General features: G+C 43.0%; 1 protein-coding gene across 1 annotated transcript in view; it reads left to right on the top strand.

The window, feature by feature from the left end:
* Positions 1-2,616: 2,616 nt before the first annotated feature.
* Positions 2,617-22,187, top strand: part of Glurb (metabotropic glutamate receptor B) — a 42,247-nt gene continuing 22,676 nt past the window's right edge. The window contains exon 1 of the mRNA XM_014359388.2: positions 2,617-3,097. Coding sequence (XP_014214874.2) covers positions 2,617-3,097 — 481 coding nt within the window. The remainder of the gene's footprint in view (positions 3,098-22,187) is intronic.

Below are 22,187 nucleotides of genomic sequence, written 5' to 3'. Positions count from 1 at the left end.
ACTCACCCAATTAGGCATAGAATTATGAAATCTCGGGTTCCATTCGATACCAAATGGCATTATCCTTATTTAATGAAACTTTCCGTCACGATGTCGTTCAGATACGTAAAGTGTGAACAATTGAGGATATCTTGCAGCATCACCAAACCCTCATAATCTCATCGTGGTGTCCGATATTATTTTCAATTCCAACCCAACTCTTTAAAAATAGCTTTAATTAATCATCTTATTTTATGACGAGACGGAGATTTTACCTCAAGTTGAGAGAACCTGTAAATTTAAAAATATTCGACACGTCTAACTGCCCTCCAATAAAAGTATATGCGCAGCATCATACTTGCAAAAAGGTAATAAGGTAATTAATTCCTCCATTTGTAGTATCGCTGAAGCTCTGACAGCCTATTTTATTCAGATTTGCATAGCGACGAGCGAGGTGCGCGATGATGAAATGGCGCTTTCGTTTATTCATTAGTTTGTACCATGTTCTTTGACTATTCTCTTGACACAAACAATATCAAATGCACGAACGAGCGAAAGTAAAGGTCCAAAGTGATAGTAGATTAAATAAGAAATTCCGCGCTCTCCCGCGAGACCATACGTAAATTAACGCGTGACAGTTGTGAAAGTTATCTTTTCTACCACTGCGGTTTGAACAATTTATTATGCTCGCTTAAGATTTATCGTTGCCCTGTTCTATTTTAACGTTTTACTTCCAACGCGGTCCGGTACTGTCAGCGGTCCTAAATAGTTTATGTTTAGCTAAAATGTATATGTAATTAAAAATTCAAAACGTTATAAGGTATATCATAGCGCGAGAGCTACTTTACCTCATGAATTTTAAAATATTCATTGCGCAAAAAAGTTGTCATTAGTTTTAACTTACCGATCTTATCCCTCGTTAAAGCAGCGTGAGAAAAAAACGTCTCATTTTTAAGGTCACATGTATTATATACATGTTGGGCAACGAGTGCTTTTATATCCCCATTTTATCGTGTTCTCTTCAATCTCATTAATTAACGGCACTAAAAAAGTCAAGTTTTGTCGCACTTTTTAATTCGAAAATTCATTACGCTTCAGTAGATTGTTGTTTTTCGAGGGACGATATTATTCCATGATACCCTTGTTTGTTAACGAAACACAGGAGGAATTTTCACTTTGATGTTTCAATATGATTTAAAAATGACCTGGTATTCGTACAAGAATGCATGTTTATATTAAAATATTAATTAAATGCTCATTAAGGTGCTTTTAAATAAATATAAAATCCTACGTAATCCAATAATAACACGGGAACCCGACATATATAAGCTATTATTACATTTCTTCACGTTGATTATTTAAAAATGTTAGAAAAGCCGGTCGGTATTTGCTGATGAATCAACAAAATCAATGCAACTGTTGTTTTCCATAATCTGTTTGTACGAAGCGCACAGGGTGAGAAAACAAACTATTACAAGATAAATATTCGCCTCGATTAAGCCAGCCCTTTACCTCGCGTAATTCCCCTGGGGAGGGATTAGTGTGGAAATCCCGTGAAATTTGTGGCTCATTAAGCGAGGCTTTTCCAATATGCAAAATAAGCAAGTTGGTCTTGGGATTTTCTAATGCGTTGAAAACGTTAGTTGACTGTTAAGCTGCCAAAAAATAAACACCAACCCGACACTGGGCGGACGCGCGATAAACCGTCCACTGACCTCTGCGAGCTAAAGTCAATTTGAGGTATTTTTAAGGTGGACTAAAAAACAAATTGTACAATTTGTGCCTTTAATCCCGTGGCCATCAGCAGGTTACGATTATTAAGGATGAGTAGTTTGCGCCATGCTCACGTTCCCTGTTTTTGTTTTTTATTTTTAATCCGATGCTGTTAGAGTTTACGTTCACCGCAATCGGTCAGTAATTCATCAAGCTTTATCAGTGCAAAATCATTTACTATTCCTCGTCCAGATCCCACCGTAGGCCGCGTAATAACCTGAACCACTTAAGGGATCAGCAGCTAATTCCATACTAAAAATTATTACATTTTTTTAAAAATTGCGAGACTTGATTTTTTGTTTCTTTTTACGGCTAACCAGCCCCTGATGATCCATTGTGAATCAATTACTTGCTTCTGAATGATTGGACCGAGGTTTAAATGAGCTTTATTGCGTGGGTATCGATCAAAGTCCGTCCCCCTCAGGCCGAACAAAGAGTATCAAAGTGTTTCCTATCCGAAACCGTATTACGGGCTCTCAAAAGTTTTAGATGAAGAAAAAAGTGAGTAAAAAGAGCTCCTTTGTTCGAAGTATCGAAGATCGGTGTACGAGCGCACACATCATCCCCGGCTTTTATTACTTCAAGCCTGACATTCCGAAATATCGGGATTCGCGGGGGCAACACGGTAGTTTATTGCAAAGTGGGTCGACCAAACAGAGAATCGGAAAGAAATAAAAAAAAAAAGGGGGGGAGTTGGATTGATGAACAGCGGCGACGACGACGATGCCGATACACGTGTAAATATTTGATCAGCGCTTGGGTGGTACATCGTTCATACGTACGCTGTCCTCCATTAGTGGGGCAGGATATAAAAACCATGGTAGCGGCGGCTCGATCGGGGCACGGGTCCGCCGTGAGTAGGCCATGAGGTCCGTCCCGGGGTTGACGTCGCCGCTGCTACCGCTGCTGCTGCTGGCTTTGCTGGGACCGGCCGGGGCCCCGGGTGCTAGGCACCGGCGGCGGCGGCCCGAGAACCCCGAGAGCCACCATCCGATCCGCCACGGTGACTGGCAGGGTTTCCTGGCGAGCTCCCGTTGGCAGGCCCACGGGGGCTCCGGCCAGTTGCAGCTCCCGGGGTCGCCCACCTGGCCCGTCAAGCTCGAAGCATTGGTTGAGGGTGAGCTCGTCCTGGGTGGCCTAATGATGGTGCACGAGCGCGAGGACTCGGTTACGTGTGGGCCCGTCATGCCCCAGGGGGGCATACAGGCCCTCGAGGCGATGCTGTACAGCCTTGACAAGCTCAACGCGATGCAACTCGTGCCTGGCGTCAAGATTGGAGCTCACATACTCGACGACTGCGACAAGGACACCTACGGCCTCGAGATGGCAGTGGACTTCATCAAGGGTGAGTATTCGGGCTACTGGTGTTTGACAACATTATTTCTGACACAATACGTAATAATCCTGGCTGTTTTTATACAAATTTGTTTATTTTTTTGTTTATCGTACACGTACTACGTGATACAGATTTGAAAATTTTAATACTTGGCAAAAATGTGAAATCAGTAGTACAAACTCGATATGGTCAGACAATGATACTTGATACCCCCTTGTTACTTTACAACGATTATTAGGTGCGTTTTTTATTTTCAGTGAATTCATATGATACGCTTAACAGTTAACATTCACAAAACTGTGTGATACAATTTTTTGAAATTTTGACCCGTATTAAAAAAAAAAGCGAAATCAGTAGTACAGAGTTAGTTTGGTCAGACAATGTAATTTTGTAATTTTGCAAAGGTTATTTGGCCATATTACTTTTATTACGTGCATAATTTTTTGCCACCTCGTCTGGAATTTGTACTCTTGCTTTTGTAGGAATTACAATCATACCATTATATCGTATGCATCGATAAAATAACTTTTTAAACAGTAAAAATTTTATTTAGTTTATTCAACTTATTTAATGTGTAAGTTGTACTCTTCTAATAAGTTTGACATTTTTTATTAATCCAAATCAAAAGAAAAGTGCAAAGCTTTAAAACTACCGCGTAAAGTAAAAGTTGGAAAAGTGTTTCCTTATTAACAGAGTTAGTGCTAAAGTTCAAGTCCACAGTGCAATAATTCATACGGTCTATGTTTATTCTTAAACTTTTCATCGAGAAATTAAAATGATACCAAAGAATCAAGTAAAAAGTAAAAATTTTCAAAGATATTTCACGTACACGTGCTGTACAGGCACGCATTCACAGTCGTGAGGACAGAGAAAAATTATTACGGAGTAAAAAAAAAGGTAGAGAGGCACACTTGATGAAAAAGACAGAAGAAAAGAAAAGAGTCCTTCATGCGGACGCGGCAACAAAAGCCTGAAATTTTTTATTACTCGAGATTTCGTATACTTTATCGCCATCCATTTTTACTAAGCGCACAAATTCACATGAACCGCAGAGAGCTCGTTCTGCACTGCCACTGCGGTGTGTCGCGACAGCCCATTCACGCTGGGCGTGAGTAACTAATATCTCACCTGAACCAAGGCACAAAGAAGCGCTCGCGAAATAGAAATAGCTGACGCGGCAGGCAAATCGGAGCGGGTTTTCATTAAAATGAGTCCTTCTTTTTCTTCGTGCCCCCCCCCCCTGTTTTTTCCTTCTCACCTTCACCCTCCACATCTCTTATCCGTTGTGTTTTTGCTGTTCGCTTTGTACAGATTTATGAAAAATTTCAAAACGTTTTTTACTACTGTGGCCTTGTCACCCGTTGTTGTCTACCAAGACACGTTGTATCATTTTTTCGCTTTCTTAATTTTTCAAGTCAAATAAAACGGCCTCACATTTTTGAAGAGAGTCTTAAATTACGCGATAATTGATCGAACTGCTGAGCAGGATTTGACAGTAAACTGTCCATGAAATACAATAGAAATATGTTATAAGAAAAAAATTAATCGATTTGCAGTGTTTTATACATGTACTCTTAGTAATCATAAAAAATGAAAAAGTTTTCAAAGCTTTTTTCAAATTAAAAAGTTTTTTTGTATATTCAAAAGCTTTCTATTTTCAGCAATTTTTTGCGTTAAACATGTGTTTACGAATATTGCAAATTTTATAATAAATAAACTTATTCCTGTACTAAAGCTTAAAAATTATAAGATTAAATATTTTGTGATTTGGATGTCATCTAATTACCGTGAATGCCTTCGTTCGATGTGTATGTACGTTATTCCCATCCACTCCAATAAACAAAAATGTTTCCCAAGAATTCTTGTCGATCAGTTCAAGGAATAAATGAAAATATGTGTTTCATCTCAAGTGTAATTCATTGTGCTAAGTTTTGTCATCCATTTTTTATATTCTCAATATTTTTTTGTACAAGAAAAGTTTTATATTCACAACTTGATTATGATTTTATTAAATACCCATAAATTCAATATTTAAAAATAATACAGTTCGTACAAGTCTTAAATCTTACCGCACTCCCTGGTTTTTATAAACAAAGAGCATCAGTACCATAATACCCAAATATACGAGGAAAAAATTCCAACTGTGAATCAGATGCGTAATCCCTTGTCCGAAATCGCTGTCACACGAGGTATAAGAACTCAGAGCTCAACTTCCTCCGACTCGCCGACCAAGTACGCGCTTCTTTGGCAGCTGGATGAATATCTCCGGTAGGCCTCCTCGTCGCATGGCTTCCGAACGTGCGGGTAAGAACGGCACCAAACAAACGGGCACATGGCGCGACTCGGATTTTCTCATCTCCGAATGTATTCGGCATTTGAAGTTCAGGCGCAGTCGAGCGAGTTTGACCCAATAAGAGGATATATCCTCTCTCTCTGTAATACCAGACTCGCATTTCGCGTACATTACGTGTAACGTAATCTTATAACGCTCGAGTGTACTATCTTATTCTGTGCCTCTCGCGAGACTTGCTTGGAATACTACAACGTAAACTGCTTAAGAACTTATGCATAAGCGCCAACTTCGTCAGCTTGTTGTTATCATCAGTTTATGCAGCTTCGATGAGATGATGCAGCAAATGTTGGCTGATGTTGAGTGGAACTGAAAAAAAAGAGAAAATATAGAAAATTAATATTTTTCCGTAAACACATTTTCCCCTTTCCTGCGTAACTATGAGCCCAGAGTTAATAAAAATATTTTTCCTCGGCAAGCAATACGTAGACAGCGCTTAAAACGTTGAAATTAAAAATATCGACCCAGTCGGTAGCTACGCACAAATAAAAATAAAACAAATTGAGTAAAGATCCCATGTCGCGTAATAATGTGATAATCTTAGACCGACGATTCAGAAATCTTCCTCGTTGTATTTTTCGTTTTTATCAGTTCATCGACAAACTTTCAGCTCCGTGATTGACGTGTTTAAAATTGCAGGATTAAAAAAAAAAAAAAAAAAAAAGATCAATTTTTCCATCAGTGCTGAAATACTGACTGGAAATTCAATACACACTACTTCCAATCGATTCACTTCATCAATTGCGTAAGAAAAATCTTTTTCATCAAATCCTCATGAAACGCGGAGCTCGTATGGTTTTCAAAAACCACTCGAGAGTCCGCTCTCTCCGCACTGAGTTAATTAATGGTAGCAAAAAAAGCTCCAAAAAAAAAAAAAAAAAGAAAATTGAAAACATCATCGGCAAACGAAAACAACCAATTAAAATGATTAAAAATACGCAGGTGCGATGCCGTTGATTCGATTTGCAACCACAAGCGTACAGTGTCAGTACCATCGATGGCCAGCCCACACGCAGCTCGAGTTTGAAATTCGATCAATTCGCCGGACCAGGTGCATCCGACGCTCGAAAATTGCCCCAATGACGCGTCTCTACGCCTTGTCACCCGAATAACACTCACCGATTTCTTCCCTCCCTTCTCTCCGCGGTTGTTTGCATATACCGATTTCTCGTTCGAGTTTCGAAGGGAGGGATAAGGCGCGCTTTGATCAGCGATTGATAGGCCCGCCATGAAAATTCAAGTACTTAGTTGTCGGCCGGCCAAACGGCTCCGCTGAATGTTTAAGAGCCCGGTCGCGTAATGCGGCTCTCCCCCGAACTTTTCGAGTTTGAGCAAGTTCGAGGGGCTTCGACACGCCCTGTGGCCGGCAATTCCGGGAAACAGGTGTCGACGGGTCTTGGGACGCGGTATGAAATATCGCCGATTCAATGAAAACGTCCTCGATCATTTTTGTGGAGCATCGGGATTGGCAATATTGGGTCGCGCTCGGATGTCTAGCGCGGATGGACGGAAATGGAAATCTTCGGTGAAATACTTTTTGGCCGGGGCACCCGCGTGAATGCCATCGATACATGTATCGGCACGTCACGAGCTGACCGAACGTGATGTGGATGCCACGCGGGACTCGGAAATAGCTTTTTATCAATAAAAAAGTTACAAAAAAAAAAACAGACGGTATGAATACTTCTCGTACTTCGAACCACATGTGGTAGGCTTTTTTTTCATGACCTAGTTGTGTACATTTCCAGTGTTGCGATCAATGGAAAAAAATGTTTGTGTCTTTTACATATAAGGTGTCACTGAACCGATGTGGAAACAATTAATGATTAAAAGTTTCATGCGTTTGATGGTTTTTTTCAAGAGGAACTCGCAGTTTTTTCATTGACACGTACGTACGTGCACCATATGTGTAAAAGATGCCCTTTGTTATGACTTCGTCGTGCCTATATTTACCAGAATCGCTATTGCTTTATGTGTAATTATACATTGCATCCTTTTGCAATGAATTACCGGGTAACTAAAAACTATTGACTCGTACGCGCAAGCGAATCTATACAATTATACCGATTTATGTGAATGGATTTCGATCATTTTGGAAAAAATTAAATTTTAATTGCATCATAAATTGCGTAAGAAAAAGTCCGTGTGAGCTCCGAATAAGTAGGTATGCCAAATTAGTCGCAGGCTTTTCTCATTTCCAATTTCACGGTTCGAGAAGCAAAATCAAAACTTTAATCGGTATCGTGAATTACACGGTTGATTGGCATGTTTTATTTTATTCGTCGGTATTTAGCTGAACCGATCGTCAACCGTAGCACGAAAATCCCTATCGACGAGAGTAAGTTTCTCGTTCCAGATACCCGAGGCCCTGAAATCCAGAGATTGTGGGTAAAAAACAAGGCTCCCTTTCATACGCTGTATTGCATACAGCACAGATTTATTGCAACCACTAATGCAGTTGTAGCAGCATTGTGTACGTATATACGATGCTCGGCATTTTTCATTGTCGATGCTTTTTCCACTTAGTTTATTCATTTCGTAATTTTATTGGGCAGTAGATATTTCATCACAAGATACATTTTTAACTATTTGCATTTGCCGCTTTTGAATGTCGAATAATGCAGATGGTAATATTTTTTTATACAATACAACGTGACAGAGAAAAAGTTTCCGATGCGTGACATTTTTCATTCCAATGAAAGTGTATTACTATCACTCTTTGAACGAACTTCCGCTTTGATACTATTATACAATGGTGGTTTGAAACATTTTTTTGTTGTGGACACTGATTAAAATGGTTACATTCATCAGCATGTAGGAATTCTCGTACTCGAGAATGAAATGTTAACTCGAGCGAATTATTATTTCCATTTTTATCAACTACAAAGACCTAATTAATCTCAGATTCAAGTTTATTCATGCACTTCGGATTATTCTAGAATTAGTAAAAAAAAGTACAATTTTAGACTCGTGTACAAATGGAACTGTGCGACCGATAACTCCCCTCTAATCGGCTCACTTGTATTTGTGTACATTTTGAGAGAACCAGAAATTCTATAGGTATTGTTGATTTTCTGGTTATTCACGTAATGAACGTCATCGGAGAGCAAAATTCAAAAGGGCACATTAATTTCAGCCATTGTCATTATTTAGTGCAATTACTAGTAGCTGCAGAGAATGCAGATTTTTCTCATTGGTTAATAATTATATGGGGATTAATTTTAGTTCTACGTGCAATAAAATAAAATAACTTTAGTTGAAATAACGGAAATACCAATTGATGAAAAATGTACGTTCTGCATCCTGCTCTTTGTTGAAAAGCATACATTTAAGAACCACAAAAGAATGAAAAACAGAAAAAGAATGACAATGAAGCGAAAACGCTTGCGCTAACTTATTAAACGTCGCCAGAACTCCCTACAGCATCTACTTGCGAGAAAAACGGGCTCAAAATAAGATTACATTTTTCAAAACAAGAGAGAGGGAGGGAGAAAACACTTCGAGTCCTCGAGGAGTAATCCCGCATTTGCAATTCGGACCTCTTCGCTCCCGCAGCCCTCTGCTTTTCCCCACAGCGAGCTCTTTTCAAAAGGTGCCCCACGGGTCAAATTGATAAAACAGAGCAAAAGCTCCCCGTGGTATCATCGAGAAACCGTCCTCTCCCCTCCTTAGACGCTGCGACGTTACATTTCAGTCCGATGCGCGCATCCCTGGTATACATACCCGAGGACTCCTTTTTTCCCTCTCACTCGTCCATCCGCGCCTTTTGCGTGCCGAGGTTTTATCCCGAGGCCATTCCGCTCGCTTCAAAGGACTCGGCTATGGGAACTTTTCAATTTTGATATCTTCCGTACCCCCGTATTTTTCATTACTTATCTCCCTCCCGCGCACGGAAGGGCAATACCAAAAGAGATACGCCATTCTTGCACTCGTCGATTTTCTCCCGGTCAGTCGCCTCCTGTACGTCTCTGTGGTATATTCGTTTATGAAAAGTAAGAATTTAACGACCATACACACACTTACCGGAAAGCTGCAGTCGAGTTTGAGTTCGAGATGGTGGACGTTTACAACTTTGGGCGAGATTAAACTCCCAAAGGGGACATTTGATGTTGACGCTCAACCATGAGCATTAAATGCAACGCGGTGGAGAACACATCGTCACGTACCGGGTGGAAGGGGGTGGAAAGAAGCGCGAATTTCACGCTCGAGAAGAGTAACGGATGAAAAGTGGTGGCCCGAGGTGAAAAGGCTTTCCGTTGGTGTTGCCATTGTAAACTCTTCCCAGTCGCGAGATTCGCTCGTAACATACGCTACTCGCCGTTCGAACTTTGGTATCCCCTGAATGAAAATCCATCGAAACGTGTCTCATTAATTATACGCGCACCCCAACGATTATTGTACAAAAAAAGCAAAGTATATATATATACATGCACGAAACTTTGTGGAAAAGAAAAATTCACGGGAAGCCTCGACGTTTGCCTCTGAATTAGTCATCTCCGTCTGAAATATTTCTTCGCGACAGCATCCATCCCCCCTTTCTATAATTAGAACAACTTTCGTCGAACTTGCCAACTTTGATCGAAGTTTCAGATACAGGCGACGGTTCGCCGGATTAACTTTTTAACTGGATCCTCGTTTATATCAATTTCCAAGAATTTTTCCGGAGCTCACGCGAGACCCACTTAAGTATTTTGCGCTCGACGCAAACGCGTGTCATGTTCGTCCTGGAATCTTGGAAATCCCAATCGTACGGATGCCAACCCCCAGACTGATTTTTTTGACCCCTTTGCAAGCACGCGCTTGTACATGCATTGCACTCGGAGTCGGTGCATCATATTTAAATGGCCGAAAATTCATGTAAATCCGGTGAAACGTGTGGCAAAAGCAACTCGTGTATATTATTCAACTCGACGAGAGAGGGCACGCGCTTGTACGACAAATCCGATTACAGCCGCAGATCAGCCGGTGTTTTCCAAGGGAATAATCAACAACAACGGATAATTGCTCCCATGGCGTATAATTTTCGCAATTACCGGAGCCTCGGTGGAAAAACAAAAGCAACGGCGGACCCAATCAATCGTTTCGATCGGAGCTTTAAAGATCCCGAACAACAGCAGCACGTCCCATTATACTCCTGCTCCGCCGTTATTTCTCGAGGAGCGCGTGTGCACGGACCACAGCTCACGGTATATAGTCCAAGGTTGGCCCGAGAGTTTTCGATTGAAACCATCGCACGGAAGGGGACAAAGACTTGCTCGACACGGTGTGATACGAGTGTCGTGACGTGCTCGCCAAGGAGGAAGCTCTGCGTGGAACACTCGTGCCCGCCTAGATCGTGTACCCGGAGAGGAGAAGCCGATTAAATTTACTCGAGCATTCGGAGAATCGTCGGCCCTTCTTGCACCTGTACAATACGTTTCGATGCAGTCACTTGCCGGAGACGCTTGCGTCAAGTTGAGCTAACGGCCCTTGGAAGCGCGAGGTGCCCACGATTTCTTCCCTCGTGCTATTTTTTAGTCATATTTGAGGAAGCTCGTACAGTCAATTGTCTCCGTTTTCAGTGGAAAGTACCCAGCAAAGGCACATTTATTCCCTCGAAAAACAAAAACTGCTGATCCTCAAACAGAGGGGGGCTAAAATTTTCCCCCCACGACATGGTACACATAGGTATACGCGCACGTGGTAGCGGCGGGTTGTACAAGTCACGCTAGAAGTACCAGTGGGAGTGGCCGTGTTTGTTTTCTGCCGTTCCAACACTCGCTCGCAAAAAAGGGGATTGATTCGCGTGACTTGGCCTCTCCCGCAAGAAAATGTTTGCACACCCATACCGCGGTAGATTATCCATGTTTATGTATATAATATATGTGCATGGTCCGCGTCGCCCCATTGCGGTTCGGTTAAGCTACACACCGCGTGCGTGTGTCGCTCTCGTCCCGCAACGTCCCCTGCATCACCCTGTAATTACAAAGTGCATATACGCAATTTGTTATTCGCAGTGGCCACGTCCGATGCACGTCCTCCCACCCTGGATACCCGTGTGTTAAGGGCGCGTGTATACCTACACGTGCAGCCCATAAGTGCGCATACTACATGCGATAATATGCTTCAACTGTGTACGTGTACCTACCGTGGGCAGTTTGGGGGGGGGGGGAAGAACAACCGTCCAACCCTCAATATAATATAGTATATACCTACGCGTGCGTGCGCTCGGGTGCTTACATCAGCATCTCCCACCCCCCGTCGACTGTATACCCTCATCATCCGCTGATTAATTATGTAGACCGACCTGCCCATCTACGCGCCAATAAGTTATTATGTACTCGCTGCTACTGCCCAACAACTTACTCTGGTTAGCTTGATTGTCCCTCTCTCTCTCTCTCTCTCGACCTACCAGTGTATCGGAGGAAAGAACAATCAGCACTCCTGACACCGGATATCCGTGAAATTCGGCAATAGCTCACCCGACGATAGCTGTTTTTTTCGCGACTTTCGATGCCTTCGCGAAAGTCTTCCCTTTATGTCAGACGAGCGGAGCTCCCGCCAGTCTCTTTCCCCGGAAACACGAAAGTCGTGCACGAGTAGGTACGGAAAAGACAAACGATGCGTCGCGCGTTTGATTTCACGCTCCCCCGGAAAAAAAAAAACCATCTCGCCCCGGTGTATTTTCCCTCGTCGCGCTCAAACTCGTGAAACGGGCATTTCTCAATTAGCCCCCCCTAATGATACTTTTGATGTATAGGAGAGAGACCCGCCACGTTTATTTTCGACTAAATCGCTCGTACTTTTCAAAGACTCTCGAGATAAGTATACGTGTACACCGATACGCTACGGCGAAGAAGGGGAGGGAGATCGCAATTACGGGGCAACGCCTCTATATTCTTTCAGCAACCGGGGGGGTGCGTAGAGTCGACTCGAGCGCGTATTGTCTCTCTCTAGAGGCTTTTTAGCGCGCATTTATACACACCCGGGCCTCCTCCTCCTCCTCCTCTTCTTCTTAATGCCGCGAGATGCATCAGTAAAGTTAATTAAATCTAGAATACGAAGCAGCCCCGTCGTCTTGGGATTCCTTTGAATATATATATATATGTATATACCTAGAGGTGCTGGGGCTAAATTGCCTTAAAAATTCCAAATTAAAAGTAACATTTGGGGCGACAACTGCAGATGAGTCGGTTGGATCGTTAGGATTGATCGCCGAATAGGTACATACTCCAAGTTATTACACGTACGAGCGGCGCATCAATCGAAGACCCGGGTACACATCCGAAGCTCCTTTGAAGCGCCGTGCAATAATTAATACACAAAACGTGGCCCATACCTGCTCGGCATTGGGGTGCATGACTGGGTAAAGCAGCTAGTTTTGCTCGATTGGGAGGTACAGGGTATAATTTGAAGATATCCATATCTACAGGATATATATATATATATATGTATATGTTGCTTTGTGGCTGCAGCACTACACCGTATACCCCGGCTTTGTTGCACAATACGCACACGCGTGCCTAACCCTCATAGATATACATGTATGTATAATATATACCTACCGATCCTATGCACGTAGCCGGGTTAGATTATATGGATACCATACCGATTTCCACACTATACCCTTTGTACTTAATCCTATAGCTTTTTTTTTTTTTATTTTCGTGAACAACTATTGGCCCGTTTATTGTAAAAGCAAAAGACAACTCTCGGACTCGATTAAAGTCAATCGTACATCGTAGCGTGTGATGTCTTGGTACTCGGAGTGCTAGAGGGAAAGAACGAGGATACCTGGGGAAGAAAACTCGCGAGGGAAGGACCCGGAGGGACCGGGTGAAGCAAGTCGGAACTTTTCCCGCAAACAGGCAGAGGGAAATAATCGTCCCCCCCCCCGCCCGGGGAGACGATCGTCGGCAAGTCGAGCTCATTTCAAGGGAGTGCGTATCCTGTTTCTTTAAACTACCCTGTTGTTCCTCTCCCTGTCGCGTGTCGCGGCGACAAAGCTCCGGGCACACAGATATATGTACGTGGATTGTCTCCCAAGAATCCCAACTCTTCCTTTGACCCTTGGAACTCCCCCCCCCCAAAAAAAAAAAAGACAAAGATGGAGAGCTCGGCTCACGTTTCGGCGTCATCCTCGAGCAGCTCCAAGTATACGGCGGGAGGGTGATGCGCGGGATCAAAAAAGTTTCTCCGCGGTGGAACGTCGTTAGGTGATTTCGTGCCGGCTGTGCAATGCGGGAGGCTCATCTCATTAGCCCCGAGGTGAGGGCTTGAATACAAACAAGTTCGGCAGCAACAAGTTACACCCTGGTTCTTAGGCTGCTGATGGCGGGGAAAAATAAAGGCTACCCCGTCGCAAAGCGCATTAGGGAGCACGACATTCCTCTCGGCGCTTGTATACGCGCGTTGGCACGCTTTTCATTGTTTTCCGGGGTTTTTTTTTGCACCACCCTCCCCCCCTTCGTTTTTTTTGCACCGCATGAGCGCCTCGAGCTGTGGTTCATCGCTTTATACCCCCGACGGAGGAGCTTACACTTGCGCGCCGCGGTATGGGATTTTGCTCGTTTTCCAATGGAGGTATACCCACACACACCCATGAGCGCGCGTAAGCGCCTCGCGGCAACTTTCAAGGGGGATATTGATTTTCAACTCTGCCCTCTCTCGCGATGTATCTCTCGCTCTTGTACGTGCCATTCGCGGCCATGTAATTTTATTTTCCATTTCTGGACTTTCGGCCCGCGTCTACATGACCCGCGTCTTCATAGCTTCGACAGTTTTTTCGGGATGTGCCCTTTGAAACAAAATATAAAAACAACCGATGTATTATCGTACGGTTACTATTATTGCGATTCCATTGTAACAGGTTACTTTGATTGTTGTCAATTGATTTGCGTATTATTATTATTATGATCCAACGATACTTGATTCCTTGGGTCGACCTCTGCACCATTGCTATACAGTGTTGTACCATCTACTCGCAGAATTTTTACAGAGAGTACAATTCGAGGGCTGCTCGGCACGTGCTCCCGTTAATTACTAGCTGTTTTTTATTACTTTCTCCCCACTTCCACTGGTGTATTGGTAATTTGAGAATCAAGTAAACACACACACACACACACACACCGAGTGCCAGGAAGTTTGTTTCCGAACCTGTACGTGGCGAATTATAAGAGCGAGTCGGGCCAAGACTTTTTCACCCAGGACGGTTTAATAACGTCACCGCCAAAGGGTTAAAGAGGGAAAAAGAAATCGGTTTTACAAATCAAGAGGTTTTTATTCTGATTTGAACGACCATCGGAGCTTGAATTTCGAATGAAAATCCAACGCCCGCATGGAGCGTGCATCGGACGAAAAAACAAAATCAACAATACCCCCCTTCCACCCTCGGGTTATCTATATGTTGTACCATTTGTTGGCAGTGCAAACAAAAAAAAAAAAAAAAAAAAAAAAAAACGTACGAGATGGTCGGCCCACATACCTGCCTTTATCTAACTTTCCCCTTACGTCGTGCTTGTTGTTACTTACCGCCTCCACTCGCATCGGATATTGCCCGTCAAACTTTACCCTCGTAAACACACTGGGCTACTAATACCTAATAATCGGAATAATCCCTGTTTATACGCGTAGTTGAACTTTGATCGCGTAATGGATCGCAGCTGTATACGTGTATGTATATCGTACACTATATTTACAGCATAGGCCATCCGGTCAATTTAGGATTTCTTTTTATATTTGGGTAAGAGACATTTCATTGTATCCTATGCAACACGCAAAAATGATTCAACCTTTACAATTGCTCACTGATGCTTTGTACTCGCTACGATGGAAATGGGCAAAAATAATAAAAATTTACCCTCCATCCGTACGTATTTTTGGCCTCGAATGAAAATTCATACGGCACTCTAGCACTCGCTACCGTGTGTTCAAAGAGTGGGTAATAATACAAGTGATACATTTGGAAAGCGGGTGAAAAAATAACTCAACATTGCGATGTAATTAGAGCGAGAGAGCCCGAGTATTTTTATCGAGTTGGAGTTTATGACCTGATACAATTACGAAAAACAAAAGGTTAAAAGAAGCGAAAGACATTTTTTTTTTTTTCAAGAGGATAAAAACGTTTTGATGAGCATTTTTCTACTCCACGTAGTTTGCGAGCTTTTAATCCGCGAACAAGACTTTTACTTGCAAACGGCATTAGTTGTCACTCTACGAGTGGAAAACTCGTGTAAACTGGCACTGAATCAAATAATCCACCGACGCGCACTCAAATATTAAAAGATTAAGGTTATCCGCGCGTTGTTCATTATTGATAAAGTTGATCGAACATCGTAATACCCGAGGGATTGACGTATTTTTCGAAAGCACATTTCTCTCGTTGCAACTGTCGCCAACAGCCAAGCTCTCGATGGACACTTCAATATGCGCAGGTGTCGACAATCGCAATTCATTTCACACACTCGGCCTAATCGGATCAAAAACTTATTTGACAATGGCGAAGAATCAACCTCGTATATATACATATTACCTTTCCCGATGCACCCATTCATTAGTTGAATTTCAAATTAAATATTTAATTACACGCTCCACGGGTTCATCACCCGTGATAGGCATAATGTGCTTCTGTGCAAAACGAAAGCACCAGCTAACGCCCCCGGAGGAGGTAACAGTCGGGTCGAATTATTTTCGCTGAATTTCTCACCGAGGGAAATGTCATTTGCGCGCCGGGTATAAGAGGGAAATCATCCCAAGTAAGTGCACGGCGCGTTACCGCGAGTGGTAGTGGCGGGCCTTCCAGCCATTACCTCGGCGGGTATGTACACACCTTCTAGACGAGCTAGATAAAAGAACGCGTCAAGTACCCACTTTCCTGCTTTCCTGTATTATAGGTACAGAGAAACGAGTATGAAAAAAAATTTTTTTTTTTTTTTTCCTAAATCACGCTCATATCGTACGTAACGTTATATCAATTGTACCGTTATCCCTCGGGTGATTTCTGTTCTCGAAAGGAAACCAAGTGAGCTTGGGTGTATAGACACTGGAATCCGATAACTATTGGCCCACTACCTCGGGTATGCACGGAATCTCGGAATTTCACCGAAACTAAGCCCAACGATTTATGAAGGCATACAGCGAGCCTTGGTATACGTATGTCTTGGGTATGCATAGAGCCCGGCTTTTCCAGTTATATACCCACGGAAAGTGGCTAGATCTTTCTTCCCTTGATATCTCATGCGGTATTTTTGAGAGAACGAGTTCGCGCGTAAATGTACGGCGTCCACTCGAAAGAATGAAATTTCGATTAACGCCGACAGTGGGAGGGAGTCGTCTTCGTTGCTGAAATGTGACTTTGCTGCAAAAGCGCAATAATAGTGTATTACAGTGCCGAGATAAGCCGGGGGAAGCAGGGCTGTAGAGGTATCGCCCATTAGTCTCGACGAGAGACGGCGTAAACGTGCTCGGACCGTGCCGATTTCCCTTTTTTTTTTGTCTTTGAGAAGTACTTGGCCTTTTATCGCGTCAAACGCTACCTGTGAACACCGATTGATTTTTATTTTGTGCTTTTTTTTTTTTTTTTTTTTTTTTTGTCTACCATCCTGCCTGGAAGAGGCCAAAATTTTCCAATATTCGTTACCCAAAAGTCGGATTATGGCTCATCGGTTCCTGGGATGAGCAGCCTTTTGTACTATAAAATATTAAGGTCCCTCGAGCTGTTCGCTGCAGGAGTGTACTCTCGAAATATATTTTTCAACAATGGGAAAATCGAAAAAAATTCACGTTACAGCTGTTTTTTTTTTTTTTCCTCCAATTTGCAGCGTATATATATGTACGCAGAGTACAACATGCAAACATCATCGAGCGCTTTTATCATCAAGATCGACATTCAAAAATCTGCAGCTCTGCCCCATCTGATTGCTTTTCGCGAGCTCCACGGAAATACACGAGTGGGAAAGGCGAAATTCACGTTTATAAATCGTTTCACAACGAATCAATCGAAAGAGCATTTCACCGTTGATGGAAACCAACTAATATATTGCGCTCAATCTCCGACGCTAAGGTCGAGAAATAAAAAAAATTTTTTTATTATCCTTCAGTACCCCTTTGAAATTACAGACAGAGAGCATATATAATGTTCGTTTGAGTGGTTGGCTCACGAGTCCACGCGCAAAATTTCGTGGTTAACCTCGTTCGCGCGCACGAAGCCGACGCGTATACCGAGAAGTAGAGTGACCGGGCCTTAGAGGAAAATCTGACTTAAGCCGAGCCACCGGCGTATAAATCACACAATAACCCGCGCGCATCGTATAGATCGGTGGTCGCTAGGAGGGAAACCTCGGAAAAATTTAATCCCTACATCGCGATTGGGTGACGCGTACACATTGGGGGCAAAAGAGAGAAAAATGTTTTAAAAATAATGCATTGTATCGCCCCCCCCCTCTCTATATTCAAATCGCATTCCATTCGAACCGAGTGAGCACGAAGCTATACCGTATAGAGTTGCCCCGCTCAATGGAATATCGTGCACGAGATATTTTTACAAAATTAAACAGGATATATACGCATCGCGCGTTCGCAAAATTCAATCGGCCAATTGAAACGAGGAAAAAAACCAACGTAAATATTAATGCAGTGCCGCATTATCATTCGAATCTACTGCGCGCGTGAATTTTTTAACAATACGATTCCACCGTCGAGTTACTGCAAAACCGCGCAATAACGTAGCACGTTATGTATACTATACGAAAGCGCTCGCGTGGAGTTCCGAAAGACGGGGTAAAGGGCAAAAAGCAATGCATAAAAGAAAATTTTGTATCAGAATTCGAGAGAGAGTGTATACGTGACGAACAAACGGAGCGGGATATATTGTGTTTGAAGCGCGTCAAAAAGACGCGGTCGGATAGTGGGGTGGGGGGGCGGGGGTGCAGGTACAGGGTGGAAATAACGAGAAATAAAAGTGGCGGAGAAAAGGGAGGTGAAGAAAAAAAAAAAAAAAAAAAAAAAATAGAGATGTCTTATCTTTCTGTTGTGCGCATCTGATCGAGCACGTAACCCGGTAAATTCAGTCCCGGTAATGCGAGACGTTTTCCAAAGCGTCTTGTATTTATGGCGCTATAACCTTCGGCTTTTCCCCTCTCTCCGGCTCGATGCAGCCTCTATTTGAAATCCAAGCTCGCTCGCATCCACCGGCCACCTTGTATCGCCCACGTAGGTATATACACATATACCCATACACCTTGGCTTTTTTATATACCGATCCATACATGCGTGCCGGACGAATTTTTTACTCGCTCACACCCACTTGGTTGTAAAAAATGCATTTCGCTCGCGCGGCGTAATGAAACTCCATTGCCCCCGTGCAGGGAGATGGACCGATCAATCGCGAAAGTTTTCCCGAGCCGATTAAAACCCCGACAGTATGCTGTTGGCATTCTCGATCTCCGAGTATACCATGTATATGTACATATGTATACCATTCGAGTGGGTGTGTGTGTTCACATCGTCAAACAGAGGCGTAGCGTTTTCTTGGTGTACGCGATAGTTTCGATTCCCAATCAATAAACTTGGCTGCGAAAGCTACTTACGGGCCACCGAGTGAGCCTCCGCGATAAGAGAGCGCCAGAGTGAGCTTGTTACTCCTATCGCACAGTGGGACTTAATACTCTGGGAAATGCCTCTTGTGCGTGCAATCGAGCATCCAAAAAAAAACAAGGTTTTTCCTTACTCGATCTTTTAAAATAACGCGATATAATTTTCTCGACTCGTTGTAAAATTCTCAAAATGGCCCATAGAGAAATTAAGTTGGGGTATGCGTCCGATCGGTTAGACTCAGGATGATTTCAAATCATAAAATATTATTTACATCTCTATGTTTTTATTTGTCTCGGTGTTAAGAAAATGATTTTTTAAATATTTTTATTTTTTATTTTCATGGTAATTTTATTTCATTTTACTTCCCAAAATATACAGTTATGCAAACAATACTATACAGCCATGCAAACAATACTCTGTAAAAGCATACTTTTTCGTTGTTTTGTTATATAGTTAGGGAAAAAAAAAACTTGTCAAAAATTGCAGTTTCAATACGTACTAGTAAAAATATATCCCGATAGCGCACCTGTATATTGTACGCGTAAAAAAGCCAACCCATACGGGGGATATAAATTTCGCGTCGCGTGCTCGCGTGAACGCGCACTCCGCGGGCTCGCTGCCGTGTTAATCTTTGTTATTTACGTCTGTGATTTTCCGCAGCCAAGGCTTTCACTTGATACCGCGTGTATGCACAAGTACATATTATTATATATATATATATGTGTACGCGAGTTGAGAAAACAATCGGCCGAGTATCAGAGAGTATACACAAGGTAATGAATGGGCCTTTACACGTGGCCAACGGGAGAGCTTTTATCAAGTAAGTATATATACAATAACCCTGTAGGTATAATTAGTCGGGGACCACGTGTAATTGAAGGATCACGGCGCTCGCTGATGGAGACGTCAAGCGTGTATACAATGGTACAACGCACACGATGGAAAAACTGTGGTCGAAAAAAATTATTAGCTCGCTATATCTAGCACATGCATCTGTAAGCTTCGCCATCCGCGCCACACGCACACACGTATAGGTACAATCACGTATACGGTGTACAGCATAAGTATACACGAGAGAGAGTCCAACGAAAGAAAGAACAAATAATGGCGGTGAGCTCCCGTATATAGTTGGGTATGGGTGTAGGTATGTGTATATATATACTTGTTTGATGGGCGCAATTAAACCGGAGAGTGAATAGTCGTGTTTCCGCGAACAACTCTCTCTCTCGCCCTCCCTTTTTTCCCCCAAGTTCTCTCCGCACCTCGCGCTTTCTTTCTTTATTTTACTTTTTTTGTTTTTTTAGTTGTTCCCTCCTGATGCACTATAAGAGTAAGGCACTCCTACAACTCGGTACGATTCGAGCTCGCGCGAAGACATTCTTATTCGCAGGCTGCACTTGTATGATTAACGGGCGTCCTCGGCGCGGAATAATTAATTGCTCGCCGGTGCAAGTGCTCGCCAGCCCGGGCTACGTGTGCGCATAAGGGACTCTCTCTCTCTGTCTCTGCAGCTCGGCTGTTGTAAGTACATATACGTGTAGCCCTCGAGAGCAGTGTGAAAACGCTGACGCTGCAGCGCATGCCATATATGTATAATATATATATGACGCTACTCATATGGGGGTGTACAGTGTAGCGCGCGAGGTGTGGACGACGAAAAATTTCACGTGCCCTTTGGCCCCACCGTCTCCCGGTTATCATTGCTCGTTTCTTTCGTAATACGTTTTTCCCTTTGCCACCCGGACACTAACGAGTAAACCATACCCCCCTCCCCGTGGAAATTAAAATACGGCGAAAAACGCGTTTGTCATGGTTATTATTGCTGTTGTTTCGCAAAGTGCTTATCGCGTCACGGGGGGGGGGGGTAGGGGTGGGCAAAGAAAATTACGAGCCAGCGGGCGCCCGAGTGTTTTTCCGTGCCGGTTGGCGAAAAAAGCGATTCGTCCGGGTGAGCGCAAAGTGGCGGAATTTGCAAGCGCGCGTGTACGCACGGCAACTCCTTTTTCTCGCAAGGGGCTATATACGGTGAAAAATGGAGGACAAACAGCCGCCCGTCACCCCATCCGGTTAAAAATGTGCGAGGACATTTTTCACCCTTGAATTATTGAATGGAGCCGGCCCCTCCGAGCGATACTTCACCATCAGCGCGAATAATGAAACGCGTCTTCGTGATGACCTGGTTTTTATGTGAATGTAATACCTGGGGCTTTTGCCCGATACACCAAGACGCGTCGAGTCGTATCCAATGATTTTTATAATTTCTCCCGCGGAAGGGATGAAAAGCAAGTCGCATTAAAAAAGTTTGCCTGTGTATACGCAACATCCGGGATCAAGGGGCGCTCGCGACGAAGATTCATAGTTGGAGCTTGTTTGACGCAAATTGTGAAAAAGTATACACACAGCTCGTGGAAAGTGACCGGGAAATCCAAGTTTGATTTTTTTTTTTTTTCCCCCCTCCCAACTCTCCGTATTAAGGACTCGTCCGACAAAGTGCTCAAACTCCGTGTACCTGTATGTGCGTGTATATATGCGTGAACAAAGAAATGGCGGAAGAAAAAGATCGAGGAACGTATACGATGTTCATGTATTACATCATACAAAAGTTTTTTCCACCGGCACTTTTTCTCGATAAATTTTCTGCCTCGTCGAGTCCTCGAAACCATTATATTATCCACTATAGCTCTGCGCTTGCTATACTTGTACGTGCGCTGTGATTGTATACTCGCGAGCTTATTAGGGAGAGCAAGAAGTTTATCGAAAATTGTGCATATATATGCATATACTTTGTACTCGTTTCTATATAATTGGGGTGAAAGTTGTGCTTTAGTACTTTGTCTTGTCATAACATCACTGAGAGTTAATAACTATATCTTATAGGCAACCCAAACTAGCAATCGAATTTTTTATACCACACATCATTCTGTGATTTTATATGATTAAATGCCGGAAGATGTTTTATGTTTGCTAATTCGAGCACTCGAGCGTCCAACGGAGGACTTAATTTTGTCTGCATCTTAATTAATGTCCGCTAATGCACGAGCTCTAATGTGTATATGAATGTATACGAGCGTTTTTTAAATATGCATTTTTTCACGCATAAAAGAAAGATGAAAACGTGGCTGAATCTCGGGCGAAAAATTATTTTGAAAATCTGTTGATGCATTTACCCGTTTCAAG

Source organism: Copidosoma floridanum, unplaced genomic scaffold (genome assembly GCF_036245765.1).
Source record: "Copidosoma floridanum isolate Cflo_tuat_1 unplaced genomic scaffold, Cflo_Japanese_pri ptg000030l, whole genome shotgun sequence".
NCBI classification, from domain to species: Eukaryota; Metazoa; Arthropoda; class Insecta; order Hymenoptera; family Encyrtidae; genus Copidosoma; species Copidosoma floridanum.
The sequence above is the reverse complement of the archived record's forward strand: the minus strand, read 5'-3'. Positions and strand labels throughout refer to the sequence as shown.